This window comes from Ambystoma mexicanum, chromosome 13 (assembly GCF_040938575.1).
Source record: "Ambystoma mexicanum isolate Mex_15411 chromosome 13, UKY_AmexF1_1, whole genome shotgun sequence".
In the NCBI taxonomy this organism is placed as follows: Eukaryota; Metazoa; Chordata; class Amphibia; order Caudata; family Ambystomatidae; genus Ambystoma; species Ambystoma mexicanum.
This window is the reverse complement of record NC_090938.1, coordinates 756,868,589-756,894,885: the sequence shown is the minus strand read 5'-3', so window position 1 is coordinate 756,894,885 and position 26,297 is coordinate 756,868,589. Positions and strand designations below refer to the sequence as shown.

Sequence of the window (26,297 nt, the reverse complement as noted above, 5' to 3'; positions counted from 1 at the left end):
ACATTCATTATTTTTTTATTAGCTGTCTCTTAAGAATTGTCACATTTCAGAATGTAGGAGACCAATCCGGACATTCGATGTGAAGGCTGACACAGCATGCTATCCCCCAGTGCTCAGTTATCTGGCGGGTAGCTTGCAACTGCACTCAAATGCTGTCAGAAGGGATCAAAGTTTTTATTTCAGGTGGTTCATGTCTGAAAAAGATCGATCCGCAGAGACACGCAATCCCATTGGCAGATAGGTGCAAACACTATGGCAAAGAGGGTATCTGCACTAACTACACACCCGACATGGCAGACATACATGCAGAACAGTTTTTAAAATCGCTTACAGACTTGCCACGGGAGTCACTGCGCTCTTCACAATTGACTAATATGGGCACCGTAGATATACTTTTTAAATCTCACAATGAAGTCCAAGTTAGATCTTTCCCAGCTATACAAGTAACTTATGTATGACTTATGAGTGACAGTTAGAACCAAAATCTGATTTCTGTCTACAACTGTGCAGGGAAAGCAAACCCCAATGTTACACTTTACTGAATAACAAAGTTATTGTAAGTAGGCAACAACCGAATACTTATTCTGGACAGGCTAGCACCAAGTCAGGGGAAGTAAGACCCAGTTGGGGGACACTCATACAATTATCCTGCAGGAATAATCTGGTGAAACTAACTTTACTTTTGGGAAGAGGCACAACCTAATCACAGTTGAATAATATACCTTCACATCTACATTTTATTAGAAAGTAGAAACGGTTTCGAAGGAAAGAAAGATGTTGACCACTTTTAAGAATAGTGCATCACACATCCAAGTTAAGAACTTTTGTAAGTGTTCAATATTAGAGCTACAGTTACCAGCCAACTCTTTACAAGTAAGTCATTTTTAAACACTTTCTTTTCTAGGCAATAGGCCGAATCCCTTACAAGTATTTCCCTTATTCTTGGAGCATGAGTGTTCTCAGTGACAGAAGAGGTGTGGGGTCACTAGAATCTAGTGACCAACGGACAGTGTACGAATAGGTTCAAGTAGCAAAGGTCAAGGTTCCTCAGGAAGACTGGGCAAACCGGTGAGTATTAAACTTCAAGAGTTAGAAGGTGGTCAAGGGGCTTCACAGCAGGATTCTAGCAGTGGGACTGGGTGAACTGGATAAGAAGCCTCCCCATCATTGAAAACAACCCACAGCTACACAACTCTTAAGAGACTTAAGGTACGTACATACCCAAGCCAAGCCAACAGTACCTCAGCATTGAAGATTTTGCAGCAGGACTACTTCAGGATCTGCAGCCAAAAACCTGGTTGGATTCCTTGTCATGGTGACTGAAAACAAGACCGCAGAAGGAAATTTACAGCAGGGATCAATGAAGAAGGCTCTAGGCAAGGGTTTCCTCGCGGCAGAATGCGGTTCTGCAGATTTGGCACCTTTTCCAGGAGCACAGAAGAAACAGAAAATTGCGGTTGAATTCTGTTAGTTAAAGGTCCAGCACTATGTTAAGGGGACTTTTCAGATTTGATTCCTGATCTGGAGATCGGCCAGGATGCCGACAAAGTTTCAGCAAAATTCAGAAGACACTACACCGCAGATGGCTCGAGGCCCCAGGGTATTGCAGCCCCTCAAGGTTGTAGCAACGAGTGAGATGGATCAAAATGCTTGTCTTCTAGAGTCTAGTGGGTCTCACCAGGCTCTGGGTCGTCGTTTTCTGAGTCCCCAGGTCGATTGGAAGGAAGGGCTATAGCAGGCTCTGGTTACACAGCAGGCTCTCCAGTTGCTGTAAATCGATTCAGCTGCTTGTCCTTAATCGGTTTCGGTTCCAGTGGGCGACTTGTCTTCAGCTTCCAGGTTTGCAGTATTTAACAGGAACTACAACACAAACTCTGCATTCTTTTCCTGCATTTTACAACAAGGGGTGGTCTGGTTGTCCAATCAGGACAGCCAGACCCCCCCTCCTCTCCCCCAAATGGGGTTTGTCCCCATTCAGGGAAGGAGGGAGACATAGGGCTGTGGAGTTCTGGACTCCTCCTTCGCTTCCTGCTTTCACAGACAGACTGGAGCCTGGGTGCGGAGTCCAGGGGACTCCCGCCGAAGATGAAAATCACACAAAGGAATTTCCGCCCTGGATGTCAGAGAAAGGACAAGCAACACTAAAATGGCGAAAAAAGACAGGGGCCATTTTGGTAACATGAACACCCTTGGGTGCCTTTACTGCAGCTGTGCACATAGCTGCAAGTAAAGGTGCGCCAAATTAATACAAGGTATCACTGCCACCAGCCACTGAAGGTAAACCTGTGCCAGTAACTGAATTGTTACAGTTTTAGTGTGAAAGGGGATACATTGCATCTCCCCAGCACTCCAGATAAAGTGGGGTGTGCGGCCTTCACATGATAAAATGTAAAAGGGATCCAAAGATCTGTTATACCCTTGGGAACTGTAGTTCTCTCAAGGTTAGCCAGAAAACATTAAAGGGGGAGCCCCTAGGGCAACCCAGCAACAACAGGCACTTTATTGCCAAAAAGATGTTAGAGAATAAGGAACAAGTTACTTACCTGTAACTGTTCTCCAGCATGGGTCTGGCATGCTCATGAATATTCCCCGTCAGGCTGGGAATCCTCGGTAAAGAAAAAAATCAGTTTAACTTCTGAACTGTCTTTCTCCTAACAACCAATCACTTGTCTCTGGGTCATACTGTCCCCCAGCCAATGACTGACCTCTACCTAAGCCCCTCCTCTGGCAGCCATCTTCAGATTTGGTAGCACGTAAAGTGGCAATAGGACCAAGAGAAGAACCGCAGAAGGGTAGGCAGGAGGGTTTACATGTGAATCCATGCCAGCAGACCCATGCTGGAGAAGAACAGTTACAGATAACTAACTTGTTCCTTCTCCAGCATAGGGTCTGGCATGGATTCACATGCTCATGAATAAATACATACCAATACACACATGCACAACCACGGGAGGTGGCAAGGCTCAACATAAGCATCTCTTACCTACTCACCAGGCTCCCCTTAGAGCGAACAGGTTACGCAGCACTGCTTGGCCGACTCTGGACTCCTCCCTGGAATCCCGGTCTATGCAGTAGAATCTCGTAAAGGTGTGCATCGACCTCCACGTAGCACCCCTGTAGATGTCCAGCAGGGGGACACCAGACAGGAACGCCGTAGTTGCAGCGATCACTCTGGTCTAATGGGCTCGGACGGCCAAGCAACGGTCGGTTTGCCAACCGGTGACAATGGGTGATGCAGCCAGAGCGCAACCTGGCAATGGAAGCCTTGGAGAGGGCCTTCCCCTTGGTTCACAGGGCCAAAATTCACAAACAGTTGTGAAGTCTTCCGAAAACTCTTTGTGCGGTACATGTAGAATGTCAGCACTCTAGTCACATCCAGCGAGTGAAAAGTCCTCTCAGCGGTGACGAAGAGAAGAATACAGGCAACACCAAGGGTTTCTTTAGATGAACGTCCGATGGCACCTTGGGCATGAAGGAGGGGTGCATCCGTAGTACCACCCTCGTCTCGTGTAATGTCAAGTAAGGTGGTTTATATGAGAGGGCCTGGATCTCTCCCACTCGTCGTGCAGAGGTAATGGACACAAGAAAAGCATTTTTCCACAAAAAACATCAGTGGCGCTGAATGCAAAGGCTCGAATGGGGGACCCATGAGCCTAGTCAGCACCACATTGGGCGCCCACGCCGGGGCTCCAGCCTTCATCGGGGGGGAACAAACGGAACAGTTCTTTAATAAACTCCTTAACCAGACGGTGTGACCATAACGACGACTGTCCCGGAGATCTGGTGAAGCAGGAGATAGCCGCCAGGTGAACCTTGGAGGCATGGGACAGGCCGGCCTTCGTCAACGACAGCAAATATGGCAGTACCTGCGGAGCCGTGACTCGTAGAGGATCGATCTTCTGTGCACGGCACCAAACGGCAAACCTCTTCCATTTATGCCCATAGCATATAAGAGAAGATGATGCTCTGGCCTTGTCAAGTACTTCCTTGCAGTCTGCTGGGAGATCGAAGCCGCTGAAATTCTAACGCTGCAGGAGTCAGGCCTGTAGGTTCAGCGATCCCGGGTTGTGGTGCAGGATTGCACCTCCTTCCCTGGCGAGAAGATCTGTGACCACCGGAAGCTTGACTGGAGGGGCAGCTGACATTCCGAGAAGGTCTGGGTACCATATCTGTCTTGGCCACGCCGGTGCGGTGAGGATCATCCTGCACCGGGACTGTGAGTTGATTGACTAGTCGAAGAAGCAACAGCAATTGAGGGAAAGCCTAGAGAAACAGGCCGTTCCAGGGGAATGAGAATGCGTCCCTCATACTGCCCGCCTAGGGAAACCTGCTGGCAAACCTCCGGCACTTGGTGTTTTCGTAGCCATCGCAAATAAATCGATGTGGGGATTGCCCCATTTGCGGAACAGGTGATTTACATCGTCCTTCCGAAGTTCCCACTCGTGGCAAGCTCTGAGCTCCATGCTGAGAGTCGGCGATAGTGTTTTTCACTCCTGCCAGATGAAACGGAATGACGAACATCCCCTGTGCGACGGCCCAGTGCCACAGCTCCTGCGCCTCCTTGGAGAGCACCGGGGACCTGGCGCCACCCTGCTTCCTGATGTAGAACATCGTGGTGGTGTTGTCCATGAACACCCGTACCACCTTGCCCTCGAGGGAAGGAAGGATTTGAGGGCTTAAAATACTGCCCGCAGCTCCAACAAGTTGATGTGCAACATCTTCTCCTGCGATAGCCACAGGCCCCTTGCGCGGAGACTTCCGTGTGAGCTCCCCATCCTTCCAGGGAGGCGTTTGTCGTAAGTCTCCTGGTGCAGTGGGGTCTGGGAATCCGCACTAAGGGTGTCACAGTATTGGTTTTATGGCTGTATGATATCCTTCTTGCCAAATGACGGTATATCACGGTTATCGCGGTATAGCAGGTGGAGTCAACTAACCTTAACCAAAACTTTCTTAAAGGTCATACATTGTCAGCATTTTGAAACTGGTCTCTGAACATTTTTAGCTGATCGTCCAAGAATCTAAGGCGGCTGCAGATTTGGTCTTTAGTGGCGCTCAGTTGTTGATCGCCTTGAATGAAAGAGTGACTAGTGGAAGTGTTAAAATGTACATTTTGAGCAATGAGCTTGCTGCTCAGTCAAAGGTCATCGCTTTGAAAATCGGCCTCGACCTGCATTATTTTGGAACCACATGGCATGGGCATCATGAACCCTCGCTGCGATCAGTCATGAAAGTTTGTTTTGATAGCGCTTTATCCCATTAAAGAGAGAAAAGTCACTCATGTGAGGTCTGAAAGCCCATGTTGTGTTTCGTTTGTCAAAATGTCATAGCCAACACACTCACCGAAAGGTTGCATATTGATCAAATCACTAGCTTGTTTACCATCTGCCTGGAGTCACCACTCAACATGTAATCCTAAAAGGACAACTTTCAGGGGGCACTGTCGATTTATTTCTTACATGTTCATTTACCTTCTTAAAGATAGTGGCGGCACAAAAACGTTTCGAAAATGACAGTTAAAATGCATATCGGCACAAACATGGCCTAGACCACCACAGCCTCATTATTACCATTTTCCCCAGGTCTGAGTGCGTTAGGACCCTTGTCATGTGAGTTGAGACGAAGGAATGCTTTCCTGGGTGGTGTCACAAACCGAGGATAACACTGAGAAATCTCTCAACCCCATTTCTCTGGATACTTCAAATTGAATGTAGAATCTGTCCTGCCTGCTTGAGTCAAGTACCATATGCAGAAGGCAGGTGAAGGATCAAGCGAAGCAACTCTAGTGCCAATGTGTAAATCTACACAGAGGGCAGTGGGGGTGTGGGGGCCAGTTTATGTAGTAGCACAAAGCACTGACAGGCCCAGTGTCCTACACAGTCTACAGAGCTAACTTTTTGTCGACATGCATCAGAAGGGCATCCAGTTAATTCCCCCCTTTGAATTCTGGGATGTGTAGTTCCCCATCTTTTTTATTTTATTTTTTTATTCATTTATTTTAGCATTTTTAAAGCGCTCACACAGCCCACGGGCATCGAGGCGCTGTTGCAGCAATTTTTTTTAATTTTTTTTTTTTAGTTTGCGTAATTGTTTTAGACTTTTTTTTTTTTCTTAGTTCCATATTTATAACACGCTTAAATACCAAGAGGTATCTATCTAAGCACGGACCCGGGGATCGAACCTGTATTGCTTTGTGTCGTCTTGCATCCACGGCACGCACGTTTGCCGGTGGGCCATCCTCCCAATCTTTCAAATTGGTGGGAACACTACAAATCGGCTGATCTTTAACCAGACTCTACTGATCAGAGAAAGAGCGGTCACAGCATCAAAGCTGCATTTACTAATGTGGCCTCACTTTCCCTATGCTCCCGTCTGCCAAACGCCACATCCCACAGTGCAAGATCCGGAATGCGCAGCATTTGCTTACTGCAGCCTTTCCAAACCATAAAAAGAGTAAAAGATTCAGTGGGTGCGGAAAAAGGCTCCCACTAAGAGGTATTAAGGAAAACTATCCCACTAGTAACGCTAAAAGTTCTGGGGTTGATACAGGCCAGGAAGATTTACCATTTCTAGGAAAATCTTACCTAATAACCATCATGACTAGGTCATCGAGAAGAGATAGCAGAAAGCACTCTGTCCCATGCCCTAGGCAAAAACCCAACTGAAAGGGTTCAAAGAAATGAGATTTAAGAAAAGTAGTAAGGAGTAGTGCCTACCAAAGATTCCAGAAGCTACATAAAGAATGGCAAAAGAGAAATAGGACATTTGTTAGCCAAAACCATGACATCCAGTGACAGTTTCTTTCTGACCATGGCCTGTTTACGTTTTTTTTTTTTTAGGGATGGGACCGGACTGACACGAAAGTTTAACTGCCAAGGAATACTAGGCATAATATCCCAGAGGACCACCAGAGGTACTGGATCTGAGAAGCAGCTGATTAAAAGCTTGAGATGCATCTTCCACAGAGAACTCTGGGAATTGAGACTGGAGACTCTTTCTCAGCCAGGGTAATAAGAGGTCAAATACCCCTTTGCACTAATAGACTTGGTATCTCGACAATTTGTGACAAAAAATTCAGACGAGTCCGAGACATTGAGTCCGCATCACTGTTGGTATGAACCGAGCTGAAGAGGAAAAACATTTACCAGAAACCAATTCTCTAGAATGGTTCAGTGCCAATTCCACTTTAGTTGTGAAAAAGGATTGCTTCGACTCTCGGATGGATTCATGGTACTTGTGTGCAAGCTGCCGAGAGACCAGTTCATGATCATACAATAGATGTTGTACTAATATGCTTAATGTTACCAGAAGTTACTTGTACTAAAGACATAAAACAAGCAATGCAGCATTTTTGTGCACCACTAAAGTAACTCATTTGTGAGATGAGTCAGGCCCTGCACATTCTTTAAAATTCTCCTAGACCTGCAGATCGAGTTCTGTATACCTACACTGTTTAAGAGAAATGCACTCGACTAATGGCAATGGACGACAACAAATGTAAATGCGCCTTCTGTAAATTGGTGCATGTCCCCACAAACCCACTTTCTTTGGTACACAGCTGCCACCCAGAGGCCAGCCATGCACAGTGAAACAGCGGCCTGGCCTTGATGTGTTGTACTTTTGCCCCTGCAGCCCCTCCATGTTGTAATCTTTCACCTGCTTTCTTGCCCTTCATGGCCAAGGGCCTGTCTAGAAACACAAATTAATGCAACAGCAACAAAATGGTCTACCTCCTTTGAGGGATCAACTTTGTACACAGAACCCTCACAATCATCTCATTGGTATCATCAATGAAATACTACTACGCCAACCATCTTTTCCTACGAATGCCAAAATGCCTCACAAAACTACAATGCATCCAAAATACTGCAGCAAGACTACTCCTGAGACTGAATAGAAGAGAACACACATCACATTGGCACAAAGAAGCTTGAACTGGCTACCAGCAAAGAAACGCATTAACTTAAATGTTCTCTGCATCGCCCACAAATCACGACACTGACAAGGAGCCAAATTACTCCAAGAATAAAATTGCCATGTACCAAGCAGGAAGTAACAGAAAATCAAGCAAAGACCTCCAAATGAAAACAAGACACTGCAAGAAAAGGAAATTCAGAGGAAACCACCTTTTCCCACCTGATAGCCAAACCAGGGAACTTGATACTGAAGGAAATAAGAATGACCGAAGACCATCTAACTTTCAGGAAAATACTAAACCTGGTTATTTAATTCACAGAGAAAACTAGAAGAACACCTCCAGAGACCATACTATGGGACTGCAGCAAATGAGAAACAATACAGAACAAAAAACCAATAAAAACTTCACACCTAGAGCCCACCAAAAAACAACTAACCAATCCTGCCTCTTTCCCACACAATTATACCTCTTCATGTATGACACGCCCAAAGGGCTAATGAAACCACCCGCCAAAAACCTACAAACCACACACGCTTCGCTAATCGTGCTACAAAACAAAACCCTTGCAGACAACTCAGACACTGGAGGCTCCTTTCCGAACACAAGTCCAGTGCACACAATAAAGCACTCCAAAATAACCACGAAAAGACGTCAGTTTATCCTGGTACTACAAGCATCAACAAAAAGAGTACAACCACTAACCTATCCCTCACTTACCAACCCCACCCACCTCTCTTACAGAGCCACAAGATGACCTGGAGACCATGAAAACGAGAGCAGTGCGCAGTATAAATCAACATAACGGTAAGGCTCTGCAGCAACCAAGCAGCCAGAAGTGGTCCAATCAAGGACAACTGGATTTTATGCCACACAACTAGACTTTCAGGCACCATGGATGTGGACAATACCACCCCTTTCCTGGGACACAGGAATCACTAGCCTGCGAAATTAGCACCTTTCCCAGGGAAGTGCGGGACCGTAAAAAGGATTGTGACCTAGCAAGACAGGAAAGAAGACCAAACTATCCCAGGAAGGGAGGGCGGGGGGGGGGGGTGGGGTGGGGGGGATATCTGTCTGATCCCACTCCACATCCATGGTGCCAGATAGTCTAGGTGTGAGGCATTAGTGAAACCAATAGTGGTCCCTGATTCAGCAACTACTGGATGTTTGAATGGTGAAGATCAGATTGGGAATTGCTTCCAGTCTGGATTTTGGATAAGAGGAGGACTTCTGAAGAAATGGCTGCAGTTCTGCTTTGGCGCCAAGAATCCCTTGTGATTAAACCAGCCGACTGAAGATCCGAAGAAGACTCCCAAGAGGTATGTCATCCCTTCCTGCATCAGGCACAGTGAAGCACTGTTGGACTACTTTGATCTCTGAAGAACCTGAGCGGTGCTTCAGCCCTTCAACTAGTGAGACCAACAAGTCTCGACAAATTCGAGGAACCAGCCATCCCGAGAATTGGTAAGTGTACCTGGGCCACCCAGTGGACTGACAATCTCACACATAGGCTAAGTTAACACAACCGTCACCGTTACGCAGTTGCAACCGGATCTTTGGGTCATCAGCTTGTGTCACAAGTCGCCTTGCCTCTGAATTTCAGGGTGCCAGCAATATGAGATTCTGTCCTACAGAAGCTTCTGTGATCGTGACTGGAAGGACACCTGGTGTTGACTGTGTGCAGAGACAGTCATTGGAACTCTTCTTCCTCTAATGAAGTGTCCTGAAGAGGCCTGCATCAGTGTTACTTACATTTTTTATCGCCAGGATTTGCATCTTGCATCTGTATCAGACTAGAAGGCTCCTTAGACACGCAGCACCTGGGCACCTCACACTGGAACCAACCACAGGAAATACAAACTACAGTGGCCCCAGACAATCAATTCACATGGGGAAAATCATAGTCAAGGGGCGTAAGTAAACCGTGCATCTGCCACCCCAGCCCTGTCCTCCATAGGATGACATGGGGACTAAGTCCCTTTGTCTCCTACACCTCCCATTCCACTGCCTTTTGGTTGTTGAACCGGGGCCATAAACATTTAAATACAAAATAACTTACTTTAGTTAAAGTGTTGGAGTAGGTTGATCCAATTCAAGTAAATTAGAACTTACCTTAGGAGAATCCATTCTGTGGAGACGCATTATGGCTCCTGTGCCTTTTGGGCACAAGGCCTCATTCTTCTTAGGGTTTGGACTGCTTAAGTTCGGGAATTCACTTGTGAACTGGTTCCATAATTAACTGCATTTGATTTACTTGCCTGCTTGCTGAAGAAGTTATTTTAATGCATATATCAACACATGGTGAATGTATATATTTTTATCCTAGAAAAATTGTGCGATACTACCACCCGTTTCATTAACGTTTTTAGAAAGCCTAGGATACATTTGTGTTTCTATATTTGTCAAAATTGCATTATTCTGAATGATATTGTGTGGACTCATTGAGGGTGTCTGAAACCCACACCCTCGCTCTCCTGAGAACAGTGTGGTCTGCTCTCCATTGCCATCTTGACTGGGTTTTGGCTAACCTCTCAGAGTTCGCTGTTCACTATAACCAACTCAAAATAAAAAGTTAAGGATACAAAGTATCCTAACCGCACTTCACTTTAAGGTGCTGTGTGTGGGTCTGAATATACAAGGAATTCCATTCTGACCATATGGAAAGTCTTCACTAAGGGAGGCAATGTCCCAGTACTGTAAGTGTTATGGACTGATCAATTTCCCAAAACAAACGAGCACAAAGCAAGGGACGTAAAGCAGACTGCTTTACTTGCCTCCAAAAAGTCAGGTCAGCAGGGAAACAAAGCAAAAAAGAAGGGGGTGACATAGAAATGCAAGGGAGGAAAGCAGCAAAAGAAAGTCTTTCCTGACAGTGGGCTTGCAACATTTGGCCAGACAGGGTTTTGGACTACAACTCCCATGAGGCCTAGCAAATGTTAGAAATCGTAAGGGATCATGGGATTTGTAGTCCAAAATATCTTGAGAGCCAGAGGTTGGAGCCCAGCCCACCCACCCCTCCAAAAGAGTAGATTAAAGGGCCATTCTCTCCTTGAAAACTGCATGCAGTAGAACAGCCTTTCCTACCAGTCTCACCTGGAGCTCTGCAGGTGGCGCTCGGTTGGCAACTGGACACTTCAGTGGCTGGACTGCTGTGGGTTCCACTTCAAGTTCATTAGGAACTTCCTTCCAGGCAACCTTGACCGGGGCAAGCTGCTCCACCGGCGCAGCATTCTTGCTCTCCCCATTGTCTGTGGGATGGGGTAGCTGGTGCTCACTGCTGGCAGTCTGCTTCTCTCTAAAGTGTACAATGTAAAAACAGGCTCTTTAGTTTAACTAGTATTAATACTCTTAAAACGGATTTGAAAATCAAGGCACAAGGGCACCACAGGATAAGTAGAAGTTAAGGACTTCCATTAGATACCAGAAGTGCCCGATAAGACTACAAGGCCCAAACAATGTGAGCCCAAACCATCTGGAAGTTATAGCCACATTAAGTAATTCACCAATCATTCCCCAACACAAGGCACCATGGCTACAGGGACTCACGACTAGGAACCCTAACCCAGTAAGGTGGTGAGATGGATTTCTAAAATTGGTACCCCTAGAGATAAGGCTAGCCTCCGGGATAGATGTACTCACTGAACATTTTTTTGTTTTTTCAACTTAACATTTTTATTGAAGAAAACTAGTTTTACACATCACATTGCATCCATACAGGTTCTCAGAGTAAACATCCCTCTTTCCCCCCACCTCACTCCCTCCCCTATCAAACTAACATTGGTGGTTCCCGGCACATCCCTGCTCTGAGCCAAGTGTCTTTCATCCTTGAAGTGGTCTCTGAGGATGTAGCTTGCTCTCCCAGCCCTCAGGTTCTAGCCTGGACTGCTCCTCCCTGTGGGGTGTGCTCCTTCTGTGAGTTGAGTGATGTTCACCCATAGCGCTCCAGTCATACTGACCATGTCTTCTTCCGAGGTGGCCCCCCCCCCTGCTTTCCCCCTCCATCCTTCTCCCCTTCTCCTGCCACTATTGTGGTGGTCGAGGATCCTACCCCCTCGAATGCACATCCCATCCCCATTTTTCTATGGCTCCTTCTACTCCACCATGAATAAGCTCATTTCTTCTTTCACCATTGTCGTCAGCGTGTCCATTGAGTACATATCTAAGCTTTTTCAACCAATCATTCTTCCATTTCTGGGCCACTGCCACCCTACCTGCCCTGAGCATAGTTTCCCACATTCTGGGTACATATAGGTATCTGAGTCTCTCGGTGGGAGCCCCAATAACATTTGTAGGGGATCAAGGGGGAGAATCTCTCACATGATTTCAAACATCAACCCCAGTAGGTCCCTCCAATAGGTTTGGATTCGTGGGCAGTACCACCACATGTTCTCTTGAGCCAACCCGGCCACACCACCTCAGACACAATGGGTATACTCCTGCAAACATTCTGGAAATCTTAAGGGGATCTCTGTGCCACCCTTGGAAAACTTTAAAATTATATTCCATATCAGCCGTGAAGAGGCTTTCATGGAATGCTATTCTATGCATCTTCCCCCATGTCTCCCGAGTTCTTCACTAGCTAGCTGATTCCAGTACTGTTTAAATCCCTGCATGTTCTTATCGCTTACATTCATGACTTTATAAAGTTTGGAACCATCCCTCCCTCTCCTTGTATGTGCTGTGTCTAGCATTTTCTCAAAAGGCGTGCGCTGCTACCTCAATGTTTCTCCCCATATACAGTCGGTCAGAATTCCTTTCAGTCTCAGGTACTCCAATATGGTAATCTTATCTGCCAGAACATCTGCCGCCACCCCATAGTCTAAAATTCTCCACGTCAGAACAGCCGTCTCACCCTCTCCAGCATTACGGAAGCCATGGTCTCCGAATCCTATGACTGGGCCCCAGACTGAAGACCAAGGAGGGCCATGTGGACAGGTTCTCTGTGCATCTCCCCCCACCCCCTCCAAAGGGACTCTAGTACTCCCAAGGTAGGGTGATTTTGTAATCTGCTCAGTATCCACTTATTGGGGGGCCCACAGTAAGTCCCTCACTTTGGCCGGGTGCACATCGATATCCTTGAGGTATGTCCAATATGTCCCCAGGTCGTCTCGCATATGCTCCACGATCACTCTACGATGAGCTGCTTTGTGGTAGAGTGGGAAGTCGGGGAGGCCGAAGCCCCCTTCCTCCCTGGGTAGGGTAAGAGTGAACTGCTTGGTCCTTGGGGTCTTGTCCTGCCATACACATTTCTGTACACTAGATTGGTGCTCTTTGAAGGTTGATTCCAGTACCTTTATGGGGAGGGCCATGAACAGTTATAAATGACTAATTACTCACCGTAGTGACTAACTTACTCTTATTCGTCTTTCCTCCATACTGCATGGGCATCCGTCGCTAGGGACGGGGGTCCGAACCTTTTTCACCAGAAAACCTTTGTCCCCTTTAAATTTAGAGGCGCACGGGAGCGCAGCCATGGGAGCATGCACTCCACTGACTGCCCACCGGCACCACTCCTCAGTCCCCATTGACACGTCAACATTTAACATTGCCTAATGACACCAGTATCATTGGGGGGGGGGGGGGGGGGGGGGGGGTGGAACGTATGGAGGAAAGGGGACTAAGTATGTTGGTCACTACGGTGAGTAATATTAGTTACTCTAGCATCACGTCCCCTTTCCGCCATACTGCATGGGCGATTACAACTGAATGTAGCCACAGGGTGGAGAGGAGACCCTCCTTAAGAAAACAAGTTCCTTAGAACCGCCTGTCCGAAAGCTGCGTCCAAACAGTAGTGCTAACAGAAAGCCGAAAGTGTGGCCCAGGTGGCTCCCCTGCTGATAACCTGCCACAGAACCTGCCGCTGTAAGGCGACGGCCGTGGCCTTGGCTCTGACAGCGCGGGCATGCATGTCAGTTTGAAGTGGTTTGTCCTGCCCCTAGTAGGCCTCCTTGATGGCTGAAACCATCCACCTTGCTATAGAGACCTTGGATGCCTGATAACTGGGCCTTGACCCCCATCCCCCATTCCCCTGCCGAAAGTGACAGAGCGTCCGACTTGCGGAAGCCTTTGGTCCTGTCCAGATAGAATTTCAGAGTGCATCTGACATCCAGACTGTGCAAGACCCTCAGCCTCATCCTTCGGATCGGTAAAAAACATAGGTAAGACTATCTCCGCGTTTAGACGGAAAGAAGAGACTACCTTAGGTAGGAACGTGGGGTGCGTTCTCAGGACCACCTCATCCTTGAGAAAGTAGTATAGGGTTCTGATGCCACCAGAGCCTGGATCTCGCTGTCTCTGCGAGCCAATGCAAGACCCACCAACAGAGCTGTTAATGGTGACCAGCCTGATGTCAGCGGATGCCGTTGGCTCGAATGGTTTGTGCGCCAAGGCGGCCAACCCTATATTGAGGTCCCAAACAGGATGTGGTTTCTTGATGGGCAGGTAGAGCCTGGTTAGGCCTGCCAAATGTCGCTTTACCACAGAGAAGACCTCTGAATTTCTGTAGGCCCCTATGGCTGCCAGATAGGTACGACATGTGTCCACCGGCACGCCTGAGTGGGAAAGGTGTGCAGAGAAGGAGAGCACATCGTCCTATGTGCACGTGAGGGGGAGGGGTGATCTTAGAGTCTGCCCAGTGACAGAAACTGGACCATTTACTCTTGTACTGGCTCCTAGAAGAATGAATGTCTAGTTTAGCATGCGACAGGCTCAGGTGCTTCAGCGTGACCTGCTCAGGAACCATGCGGTGAGGACTAATTTCTGTGGAGCAGGGTGGATGGCCATGTCCCCCTGTTCCCCCAGATGATGAGCTGGGCCCCACGGCAGGTGAATGGGTGGCCTGTCCGAGAAGCTGAGAAGCTCTGAGAACCAAGGTCTCGCCGGCCACCACATAGCTATCAGAATGATGTTGAGGTGACACGATTCCTTTATCTTGCAGATCACCCTGTGGGCCGGCGGTGTGGGCGGGAAGGCATACGCCGTCATGCCGCTCCATTGTATCTGGAATGCAACACCCAGGGAGCCGGGGCCCTGCACCTGCCAGGAGGCGAACTGCTGGCACTTGTCCCAGGAGGCAAAGAGATCCACATGAGGATGCCCCAATCTGCTGAACATCTCCATCAGCACCTGATTGTTCAATTGCCACTCGTAATTGTTTGCTCCAAGTCTGCTGAGTCTGTCCGCTTTCAGGTTGGACTCCCCCGTAAGGTGGATGCCCGTGAGGAAGATGTTCTCCAGGGCCCATTCCCACATGCCGATCGCTAGGCTGCACAGTGGAGGAGACCTGGTACCACCCTGCTTGTTGACATAGTATATGCTGGTGGAGTTGTCCGTCTGGATGAGGATGACCTTGCCCCCAATGAGCAGAAGGAAAGCTTTGAGAGCTAGCCAGATGGCCTTCAGCTCCAGCCAGTTCATGCAAGACTGTTGCTCCTGTGGTTTCCAAACTCCACGGACACTGTGGTTGTTCAAAGTGCCCCCGGCCCCCAGCCTTCCAGGGAGGAATCCGTAGTGATGGTAACCTGCAGGGCTGGCTGCCCGAAGGGCTTGCCGGACCGCAGGTTGCAGTCCCTGGACCACCATGTGAGTTCCGTGCGGAGGGAACAAGGAATGTTGATAAGCTCCGCTTGGGAGCCCTGCTCCGGATTCCATGTATGACCGCTGCCATGATGCCTAATAAGTGCTGGTACCACCAGGCCAAGGTCACTTCTAGGGTGAGTAGTGGCCATCTTTGTGATCTTGTCCTCAGGAGGGAAAATTCTCTCAGAGCTCGAGGCCCCTATGAGGCCCAGAAAGGTCATGCTCTGCATAGGCTGCAGCAGAGACTGCGATTGATCTAAAACCCCAGCTCGTGGAGTGTGATCATAAGCGCGGAGGAAGTGTGATGAACTGCCTCTGGAAATCTCGCCCTGATGAGTCAGTCGTCGGGTATGGTTATACGTGGTGGCCCTGGGCCCAGACGAGGGCTGCCACTGCAATCATGAGCCTGGTAAATACCGTAGTGGCTGAATTGAGGCCAAAGGGTAGCACATAGTATTGAAAATGGCAGCCCATGATCCTGAATCATAGAAAGTAGCAATGCAGCTGCCAAATCGGGACGTGTAGATCAGCGTCCTTCAGATCCAGGGAGCACATCCATTCTCCCCTGCACAATGTCTCCGTAAGGAGTGCGGGTGTAACCATCTTGAATTTTTGAAGAGTGAGCCAGAGGTTGTGGGTGGAGAGGTCCAATAACTCTCAGGCCAGCTTGGTTCTTTTGTATGGTGAAAATCCTGGAGTAGAAGCCCAATCCTCGCTGGGAGGCATGGACTTCTTCCACTGCATGGTTCGACAAGCGACCAAACCCCCGCCAACAGCGTTGCTGTTCCCATCTGTGGGAGTGGAGGGGAGGAAGTAGGAGAGGTAGGGATCGGTAGGCGGTACCCCATGGATACTACAGATAGTATCCAGGTGTCCGAACATCTGACGCCAAAACTGCCTTCTTTCCCTCTGAGGCTGTTGGGGAGGGGGACGGAAAAAGACATTTCCCCCCCCCCCTTTTGTTGTTTGCGCCAGTGCTGACTCAGAATGGTCAGGCTGTCTGGACCTCCGTTCTTGTAAGCCCCAGAACCTACAGAACGTCTGCCCCTTGTCGGAGCCTTGATGCGACTGGGTGTAAGCCTTGGGTGTGGCCTTCATAAGGATAAAGACTTCGTAGTTTGCAAACAGTTTTTCTTTTTATCTAGATCCTCATCGGTGGTAGAGTAAACAAGGTCACCACCCTTGTATGGAAGGTCCAATATGCGTTCCTGGACGTCTGGGTTAAACTTATTAGCCCAAAGCCAGGCAGTCCTTCTCATGTCTAACAATGCAAATGGTGACGGCCAGAGGTGTCAATGTGGGCCACGGTGGACTCCATGATGTCTTGCGCCACCATTTTATCCTCTGCCAGTCCCGCCTTGAAATGTGACTGGCTCTGCCCTGGAAGTTCTGTAAGGAAGTCAGCCATTCCCTGCCAAAGCTTCAGGTTAACGGCTGCCAGCATGGCATCCACATTCAATAGACGAAGATGCAGCAAGCGTAGGAATAAAGCTTATTCCCATACGCCTCCAAGATCTTCTTGCCTAGCAGCACCGAGGAAGAGGTGACCGAGGACGACTGAGGTATCGAGTAGAGTAACACTGCAGCATTCACTAAAGAGTGCAGTTGAGGGTGGGCCAACAGCAAGAGTGGACCCCCCTCCATTTGCCTATACTTGGCGTCCAGGTGCCGATTGACAGTCTGGACCAAATGGGGTTTGAGCCACCCCTTCTTGGCCAGGGCAACAACATCCTTCTGCATCAGGGCATAGAGGGAGGACCTCAGCAAGTACCCCCGCCTCCGGTTGTTCGACTTCGGGTTGAGGAAGGCCAAAGTACTCTGCCAGACCTGCGAGTCGTTTGTAGAAGGCCTAACCGACGATGGTGTGTCTGGGTCTTCTTCCTCGTCCGTGTCCACTAAGACATCCGGCTGGTCCAGAGTGGGTGGAGTGCTGAGTGCTGAGGTGTGGAGACCGGAGGCTGGTTAGGAACCGCCTGAATTTGTGGGATGCAGGAGAGCCGGAATCGAAGGAGCCGGCATGGGCAGCAGGGGCTGCACTGGGGTCTGAGGCGCCGGAGGGAGCAGGTCCCTGATCACATCCTTAAGGATGGCCCTCATCTGAGGAGATCTCCTGAACATGAGGAACTTTTCAAAGAACTTGTCCTCACAGGCTGGTGGGGTGGCAGGCGATATTGATGGGGTAGCGGGCAGCTGCTGGGGCTGGTGCATACTCTGTTTGCAGGGTAAACCTGCCCTGCGCTGATGGATAAGCTGTAGGCCATGTACCTGGTTGACACCAGTCCCATCTTGTAACTTTCTCCCACATGCTCCGCTCAAAGGGGCGGTATCTGACGAGCTGCCATATTGTCGAGCTGCATGCCACGTGCCAAAGTCATTGTGCTTGGCTCACTGGGCCCAGCCTCCTCCAGGACTCTTGGCAATGGAGCATGAGACCTAACCTGCACCTCAGGCCGAAGCCTGGTAGGCGTGTCACCCTCGGCAGTATCGCCGTCAAGAGCTGCGTGCAGGTGCCCCCTCGGCCATGTTGCCGGTACAAGGGTGTAGCCCCTTGGGTGTGCACCCGGTAAAAGAACCTTGCGGCCCCTCTGCACTGTCTCCAGAAGGATCTACAGACCCCCTCAACCCCGGTAGCTGAATTAGCCTCGGTACTCATGCTGGTGTGACAACCCAAGAGGTTTCTCCCGTCCAAGAGTTTCCTTGGGAAGTAGGCACCTTTGCAGGGTGCGCTGAAAAAGAGCGGCCCTCCCTTGGGACTAGACTTATGTCTGACTAAGTCCTCTGGAGGAGACCTCTGGAAGAGCTCCCTCCACCTAGCAAGCCTGTCCTTCAGAGCATGTGATGAAAGTGCATATCACACGGTATAACTTTCCCAGTCGTGGTCGGGGACAAGGCAGCGGAGGCAAAGAGCGTGGGGATCAAATGTAGGGAAGAGACAATAGCAGGCTGGACACCTGCTGAAACACGCTGAAGTGGAAATGCACCGTGGAGGAGCGTGACGCCAGAGGACCGAATTCCTGATTGATAAAAGACATACAGACGAACGTATCCGGGGAAGAGCGCGTGGTATTACATGGCCGAAGCCAAACCCAGGAGTGCTGGTGAAATTGCCCCGTTACCGTTGACACGGAAAAGGGGACCGAGGAGTGGTGCCGGTGGGCGGAGTCAGGGAGCGCATGTCCCAGGATCGCGCACCTCTAAATTTAAAGGGGAAGGTGTTTTTTTTTCTGGTGAAAAAGGTTCTGTCTCTCGCAAGGGACGCCCATGCAGTATGGAGGAAAGGGACGCAAGAGTAAAGGCTTGGAAAGATATTCGTTTTTACTGCTGTCATGCGTCTGTACCAAGATCGTATCATACTCCCCCATCGGTTCAGGTCTGACCATTAGAGGGTCAAAGTTAGCAGTTGCCAGTGACGCTAGATCCCTGGTTAGTTGCACCCCAGGTATGTGATTGCACATTTTTCAACTTTGACCCCTAGCATTCGATTCTTTGGGTCTAGGCCTGGGTCGGCTGCCCGTAGCAGCATCAGCACAGATTTTGACTTATTAATTTGTAGACCTGAGCAGGCCCTGAAGGTGTCAATAAGCGAGAATAAAGCTAGGAGCAAGGCTGGAGCGTTGACCAGATATCCCAGTATATCATCTGCAAATGGGGAAAGTTTAAATTCAACCTCCCCTCTCCAAATACCCTTTATTTTCAGGTGATTTCTTACTGCTTTTGCCAGGGGCTCCATAGTGAGAGCGTACAAGCGGGACAGCGGGCACCACTGTCTCATACCTCTTGTTAAACGGAGAGGGGCAGTCAGTTCTCCATTAACTTGTACCAGAGCGGTTGGTGCCCTGTAGAACGCCCCCACCCATTTCCTCATGTTTTCCCCAAATCCCATTTTCTGTAATAGGATGGCCATGTATCTCCATTCCACCCTATCGAAGGCCTTCTCAGAGTCGAGTGAGAGTAGGCAGGCGTCAAGTTCGGTCTCTCACGCATAATGCATTAAGTTGATTGTCTTCCAGATGTTATTCGATCCAGACGCTATCCGATCCAGACTTGGTCGCAGTGAACATGGGAAGGAATAACCCCTTCCAGCCTGTTACCAAACACCTTTGCTAGGATCTTGACATACGAATTCAGTAAGGCGATTGGGCAGTAGGAAGAAAACTTTTGGGTCCTTACCATCTTTTTGGGAGGACCACTATTATAGCTCCCATCATTGTCTCGGCAGGATTTCTCCCCTCAGGTCTGCATTAAAAGAACAAGTTACTTCTTACCTTGTAACGTTCTTTCGACGGGATGTTCCTCCGACGTATTCCTCATCTTAGATATCTCCTTCCAGCTCTGCTGGCCTCGGAAAATTTTTCTCTAGAGGGCGATGCGCGTCGACGTCCTCCGAGTCGATGTCCCTCGACAGCCGCCGTATCGACGTCATCCTGCCTATAAAGGCTGCGCGCAGCGTCCGTTGCTCAGTTCCGTTTTGTAGCCCACAATAATACTTTCTGGACTAGACTAATCACCCTGAAGGAGCGTAAGCTGCAACAACAAGGGAAGTAGAACTGCAGGGATGGGTGGGAGGGTCGATTAGGAATACGTCGGAGGAACATCCCGTCGAAAGAACGTTACAAGGTAAGAAGTAACTTGTTCTTCGAAGGGATTGTGTCCTCCGACGTATTCCTCATCTTAGATAGGCTCCCATAGCAGTATTCTATTATTGGAGGAGGGAGTACTGACTTCACGCTGTCTTCTATTGATGAATAGAATGCAGTACAGCCCTTCCAAACCTAGTCTCTTGACTGGAGGAGGAATCCAAATTGTAAAATCGTGTAAAGGTATGGACAGACGACCATGTAGCGGCCGCACAGATGTCTTTAACCGGCACGCCTCTTGAGGGCTGATGAAGCTGCAATACCTCTGGTCGAATGGGCCCTAAGGTTTTGAGGGGGCTCTTTCCCTGCCAGTTTATAACATTCCAGAATGGCTAGAATGATCCATCTGGAAATGGTCTGCTTAGTTATTGGTAACCCCAGCTTGTGACCTGTGTAACCTACAAACAGCTGGTCTGCCTGTTTTATCCTGGCTAGTCTACTGATGTAAAAACTTAAAGCCCTTCTAGGGTCTAGCCTGTGTAACCTCTCTTCCTCTGTGAGGGGGTTTACAAGAAAGAGCTTGTAATTCGCTCACCCTTCTAGCAGATGTAAGTGCTATTAATAAAACAGTTTTAAGGGTAAGGAACCTTAGCGAACAAGAATGGAGTGGTTCGAAAGGTGTGCCCATCAGGAAAGTTAGTACTAAGTTTAAATCCCATAGTGGAACTTGGAATGGTCCTGGGGGATAAACATTGGTTAACCCCTTTAGAAACTGTATTACCAAGGGTAACTTGAAATAGGATGGTTCTTCCGCAGTGCGCTTAAAGATGGATAGCGCTGCGAGATAGCCCTTAATGGTGCCAACTTGAAGGCCTGAATTCGCCAAATATAGAAGGAAGGACAAAATCATTGGTGTACCACATGAAAAAGGGTCGATATTCTGTCCTCTACACCAGCTGCAAAATCTGTTCCAACGGCAGCGGTATAAAGACTTTGTTGCTGGCCTCCTTGCCGAAAGCAACACCTCCATATCATCATCAGGGAGGTCCCAATCCTTGTACCTCAACCTTTCAGAAGCCAAGCGTGAAGGTTGAGGGTTTTGATGTCTGGATTGAGAACCTGACCTCCCTTCTGTGAGAGTAGGTTCTCTGAGTGGAAGTCGAATTGGAGGGCAGATGGACAAGTCTAGAAGGTCCGGGTACCACGTTCTCCTGGCCCAATCCGGGGCAATTAAGATCATGGTTCTCCGGAATCTTCTCAACCTCCTGATCATTTGAGGAATGACAGGGACCGGTGGGAACACGTACAGAAGCGGAAACTCCCAGTCCACTATGAACGCGTCTCCCAGAGCTCCTCTCGGGGGAAATTCCCTTGAGCAGAACAGATCGCATTTCCTGTTGACGCTGGTGGCGAACAGATCCACCTGAGGGGTTCCCCAAAGGGCGAAGATCTCTTGAAGGACTTCCTGAGCTAGTTCCCACTCGTGGGAGACTGTGCTCTGCCTGCTCAGAGCGTCTGTCGTCAAGTTCTTCTCTCCGGCTAGGTGAACTGCCGATAGAGAGATTCCTTCTTGGATTGCCCAAAACCAGAGCTGCATCGCCTCTCTGCACAGGGGTAGTAATCCTACGCCTCCTCTTTTGTTGAGGTAATGCATGGCCACTGTGTTGTCCGTCATTATCAGGACGTTTTTCCCTTGTACAGCTGGCAGGAACGCCTTCAGGGCAAGTCTGATGGCTCTCAGCTCTAACAGGTTGATATGTAGTCTGGACTCCGATGGAGACCAACGACCGCTGATGGTCAAGTCGTTGGCTCCCCACCCCGTGAGTGAGGCATCCGTGACTACTGTTATCTCCGGCCAGGGTTGCCAAAACTGTTCTCCTTTCAGAATGTTCTCCTGACAGGCCCACCACTGAAGGTCTCGAGCCACCCTGTCGGGAACCTGAAGATCTGTCATTCTCCCTGAGAATTGTGACCACTGAGTCCTCAGTGCCCACTGGAGGGATCTCATTCTCAGGCGAGCCTCTGGCACTAGGAAAATGCAGGATGCCGTGAGGCCTAGCAACCTCAAAAAGTCGAAGGCTGGGAGACGTTGGGCATCTTGGAACTTGGTAACCATCTGTAGAATATCTTGAGCCCTCACCTCTGGTGGCGAGGCTTTTCCCAGGGAAGTGTCCAGGATCGTTCCTATGAACTGGAGTCTCTGTGATGGTATCATTTGTGACTTCTTTAAATTGAGGGAGAAGCCCAGTCTGTGAAGGGAGTGGCACACGTGATTTAGCTGGATCTGAGCTTGTTCCGAAGATACAGCCCTGATCAACCAATCGTCCAGGTAGGGGTAGACGTGAATCCCTTCCCTCCTTAGACTTGCCGCCACTACCGACATTAACTTGGTGAAGACCCTCGGGGCGGAGGTCAGCCCAAATGGCAGCACTCGAAATTGATAATGAGAGTTGCCAATTGCGAACCTCAGGTATTTCCTGTGTTTGAGATGGATAGGCACATGGAAATAAGCGTCCTGAAGGTCCAGAGATACCAACCAGTCCTGGAACTGAAGGGCCTGGAGGATCTGAGAAAGTGTGACCATCTTGAATTTGTCTTTCCTGAGGAATTTGTTCAATTCTCGCAAGTCCAAGATGGGTCTCAGTCCTCCGTCTTTCTTTGGAATGAGAAAATAAGTGGAGTACCAGCCCTTGTTCCTCTCCGCTACAGGTACCGGTTCTATGGCACCTTTCTCTAGCAGGTCGAAAATTTCCTGCAAGAGGAGCGGATCTGGAGCTTTCTGAGAGCTGATCCCCGGTGGATGACTGAGGTATGCGTAGGAGAGGCAGGCAGTAACCTTGGGCAACTGTTTCCAATGCCCAAGCATCTGACGTGATAGCCTGCCATTCCGCCAGATGTTGAATCAACCTGCCTCCTACAGGTGTCCTGTGAGGGAAGTCCTCAGAGTGGTTTTGGAGCGGCTGATGCGGATGCCGATGGTAAAGAGGCACCTGCTGTTGCTGCGGCTTTTAAATATCTACCCCGTCCACCTCGGGTAGTTCTTCTTTGTCCCCTTTGAGCTGGACGTCCTCTACCTCTTCCGAATGCGGAGTAGAAGCAAAAGGACTTGCCCCTCGCAGAGGTTCCTGTGGGACGAAAAGGTGTCTGATGGATTGCAGCGCCTAGGGATTTTGCTGCTGCTTTTGAAGTTTGCAGTTTCTCTAAACTGTCATCCGCCTTTTTCCCGAACAAAGAAGAGCCATCGAATGGCATGTTCAAGAGCCTGGCTTGCACATCAGGGGCAAAACCAGACTTTCTCAACCAAGCGAATCTCCTGGTTGTTGTACTTGCCGCCATTGCTCTGCTGATACTGTCAGTCGAATCAATGCCCGTCTGGAGGGATTCGCACATAGCGTCTTTACCGTCCTGTATGATATTCAGGAACGCCTCCCTTTCTTCTCCCTCCGGGATGCAGTCAGCCGCTGTAGAAGCACACTCCCAAAGTGTATGGCTGAATCTAGCAAGGGTGCAAGTAGCATTAACAGATTTTAACGCCATGCTACATGCCGAAAAAACTTTCTTTGCCATAGCATCATATTTTTTATCGTCCCTGTCCTGTGGGACGGTAGGATAAGCCGTCTTGACATCAGTAGAAGATGCTGCCTGTACCACCAGACTTTCTGGGGATGGGTGTTTTGACAAAAACTCTGGGTCTGTAGAGGATACCCTATATTTTGTAGACCGTTTTTTATTTACTGCCGGGACGACATCTGGGGTTTCCCAGTTCGTCATAATCTTCCTCTGAAGAGCTTTATGAAAAGGCACCACAGGGTCCTCCTGTGGGCCCTTGTCAAGAATATCCGTAAGGTCATCTTGTTGGAAAGATTGTGAAGGTGCAGACCACCCCATAAACTCTGATCCTGGCGATTAAGGCTCTATAGGGGGTTTCAGCATGCTCCCCCGGGTCTGGCCTAGCAAACTCCACCTCAGGGGAAGTGTCTAACCCACTTGCCTCATGTAAGGAATCATGAAGATCCTTTAACCTGCGTTCTTCAGAGGAAAATTCCTCTCTAATTGGGGTTACAGGTCCCTGCAACTCAAATGTGTCATCCTGTTCAGACAATTCACCCTCTTCCATAATTGACATAGTGCTCAATTGTTCTGAACTCAAAGGGTGTAAATCCCATTTCCAAGGCAGAGGGTGCCGAACTTGTCATAATCGGCCTCGAAAACGTCGATGTCGTCGACGCCGAAGGCTTCGAGCGTGGCGTCGAAAACAAAGACGGAGGCCTCGATGACCTCGACAGAATTGGGATTCTACTCGACAATCTCGAAGCCATCGACATCGAGGACCTGGGGATAGTCACTGGGTGTGTCGTGACCGTAACTTTTCTTGGCGTCGACGCCGGTGTCGAAGCTGGCGTAGAGTCGACAGACCCGTGTGTCGAAGGTCCCTTCGACAACGGCGTCGAAGATACCGACCTCGGCGTCGGCGGAACCTTCGTCGGCGGAACCTTCGAGGAAGGTTTGGAGGTCATAGACCTACTCGAGGGTTCGAGACGCGCTCGAGAGGTTTCCTTCGCCGGGTACTGCGACTCGTGGCGTTTTTGACCTTCGGGTCTTTCGACCAGAGCATCGCTCTCGGCAGTCTTCGAGGGGGTCGAGGCCGCTTTCTCGAAGACGCTCATCATATTTTTGCGGAATTCCTCCCATTCAGCCCGGGAACTATGTTTCGTGGGGCAAGGGATTCTTTTTGGTGAAACAGAGCAAGAGGAAGACGGAGAAGGGGATCTTCGACGTCTCCTCTTCGAGTGCTTCGATCTCGAGGAATGATGGGACCCACTCCGAGACCTGGTACGCGAATGGTGACGAGGAGACGAATGTCTCGACTTTGTCGACGAAGAAGCTTTAAAAGTCTTACCTTTCTCCAGCTTCCCCCTACGCTCCTTCAGGGCCTTAGCTGTCATGGACATACAGTCCTCGCACTCCGAACAATGGTGTTCAGCTCCCAAACACCACAGACAAACTCTGTGAGGGTCAGTCAGCGACATCTTTTTCCCACAATCTCGGCATTTTTTGAAGCCGGATCGAGGAGTTGTCGGTTCCGACGAAGAAGCCATCGAGTACGGATCGAATAACTCGAGGTAAATAGATTAAATCCTGACAAAAAACTGAGCAACGGTATTCCGAGGCACTGAGTAAGCGCGAAAAAACGCTACTGAGCAACGGACGCTGCGCGCGGCCTTTATAGGCAGGATGACGTCGACACGGCGGCTGTCGAGGGACATCGACTCGGAGGACGTCGACGCGCAGCGCCCTCTAGAGAAAAAATTTCCGAGGCCAGCAGAGCTGGAAGGAGATATCTAAGATGAGGAATACGTCGGAGGACACAATCCCTTCGAAACTCTTGCTAGTTATGGTGCTAAGGTGGACCAATACTACTTGAAGAACTTCACTGAGACCCCATCTTCCCCTGGTGTTGTGCCTCCCTTCATGGTTTTAATTGCCTGGACAATTTCATCCTCAGTCACTGGGGCCTCCAATTCCAAGGCAATGTCCCTGGCCAATCCCAATATAGGGAGCTGTGCAAGGAAGTCTTCTATAAGGGTGTCATCCCTGTTAAATTCTGATTAATACAGTTCTTAGTATTGCTTAAAGGCCCCCTACTCATCGTCTCCTCATCCGTTCTTATGGCTCTGACCATTTTGCATTTCTGGGTTTCCCCACGTATCCATGCCAATATATTGTCGTCACTGTCCTCCTTTTCATAGTATTTCTGTTTAAGGAACAGCAGGTTCCTTTAGGTTTTGCACAGCAGTAGATCTGTAAGCTGAGCCTTATAGTTTTCTAATGCTAATGTCTAGTCAAGAGAAATGGAACTTCCAGAGATCTGTCCTGGCTGAATTTGAGCAATTTCTTCCTGCAGGGCGTCTTCCTGGCTTTTCCTTTCCCTCTTCTTTTGTGACCCTATTCCTATTAGTGTGCTCCGAATTGTGGCTTTAAACGCATCCCACAGGGTGTGGGGTCCCACCTCTCTGTTGTTGTTGAATTCAAAGTATTCTAATATACTGTCAAGCACTGTTTGGGCTATTTCTCTTATCCTTCAAGAGGGCATTGTTGCATTTCTATCTCCCCCTCTGCCGGGATCCCCAACCCCCAGTCAACATGACCCGCACCAGATCGTGGTCAGACCACGGGACTGGGTCCACCCGTGGTTCTACTATATAACCGGATAGGGAGCTTTCCAC

General features: G+C 49.2%; 1 protein-coding gene across 8 annotated transcripts in view; it reads right to left on the bottom strand.

The window, feature by feature from the left end:
* The window catches only part of PRRC2A (proline rich coiled-coil 2A), a 2,343,739-nt gene that overhangs the window by 1,387,835 nt on the left and 929,607 nt on the right, over window positions 1–26,297 (bottom strand). For all 8 annotated transcript variants that reach the window (XM_069635075.1, XM_069635076.1, XM_069635077.1 and 5 more), the window contains exon 11: window positions 11,009–11,210. In XM_069635075.1, coding sequence (XP_069491176.1) covers window positions 11,009–11,210 — 202 coding nt within the window. The remainder of the gene's footprint in view (window positions 1–11,008; window positions 11,211–26,297) is intronic.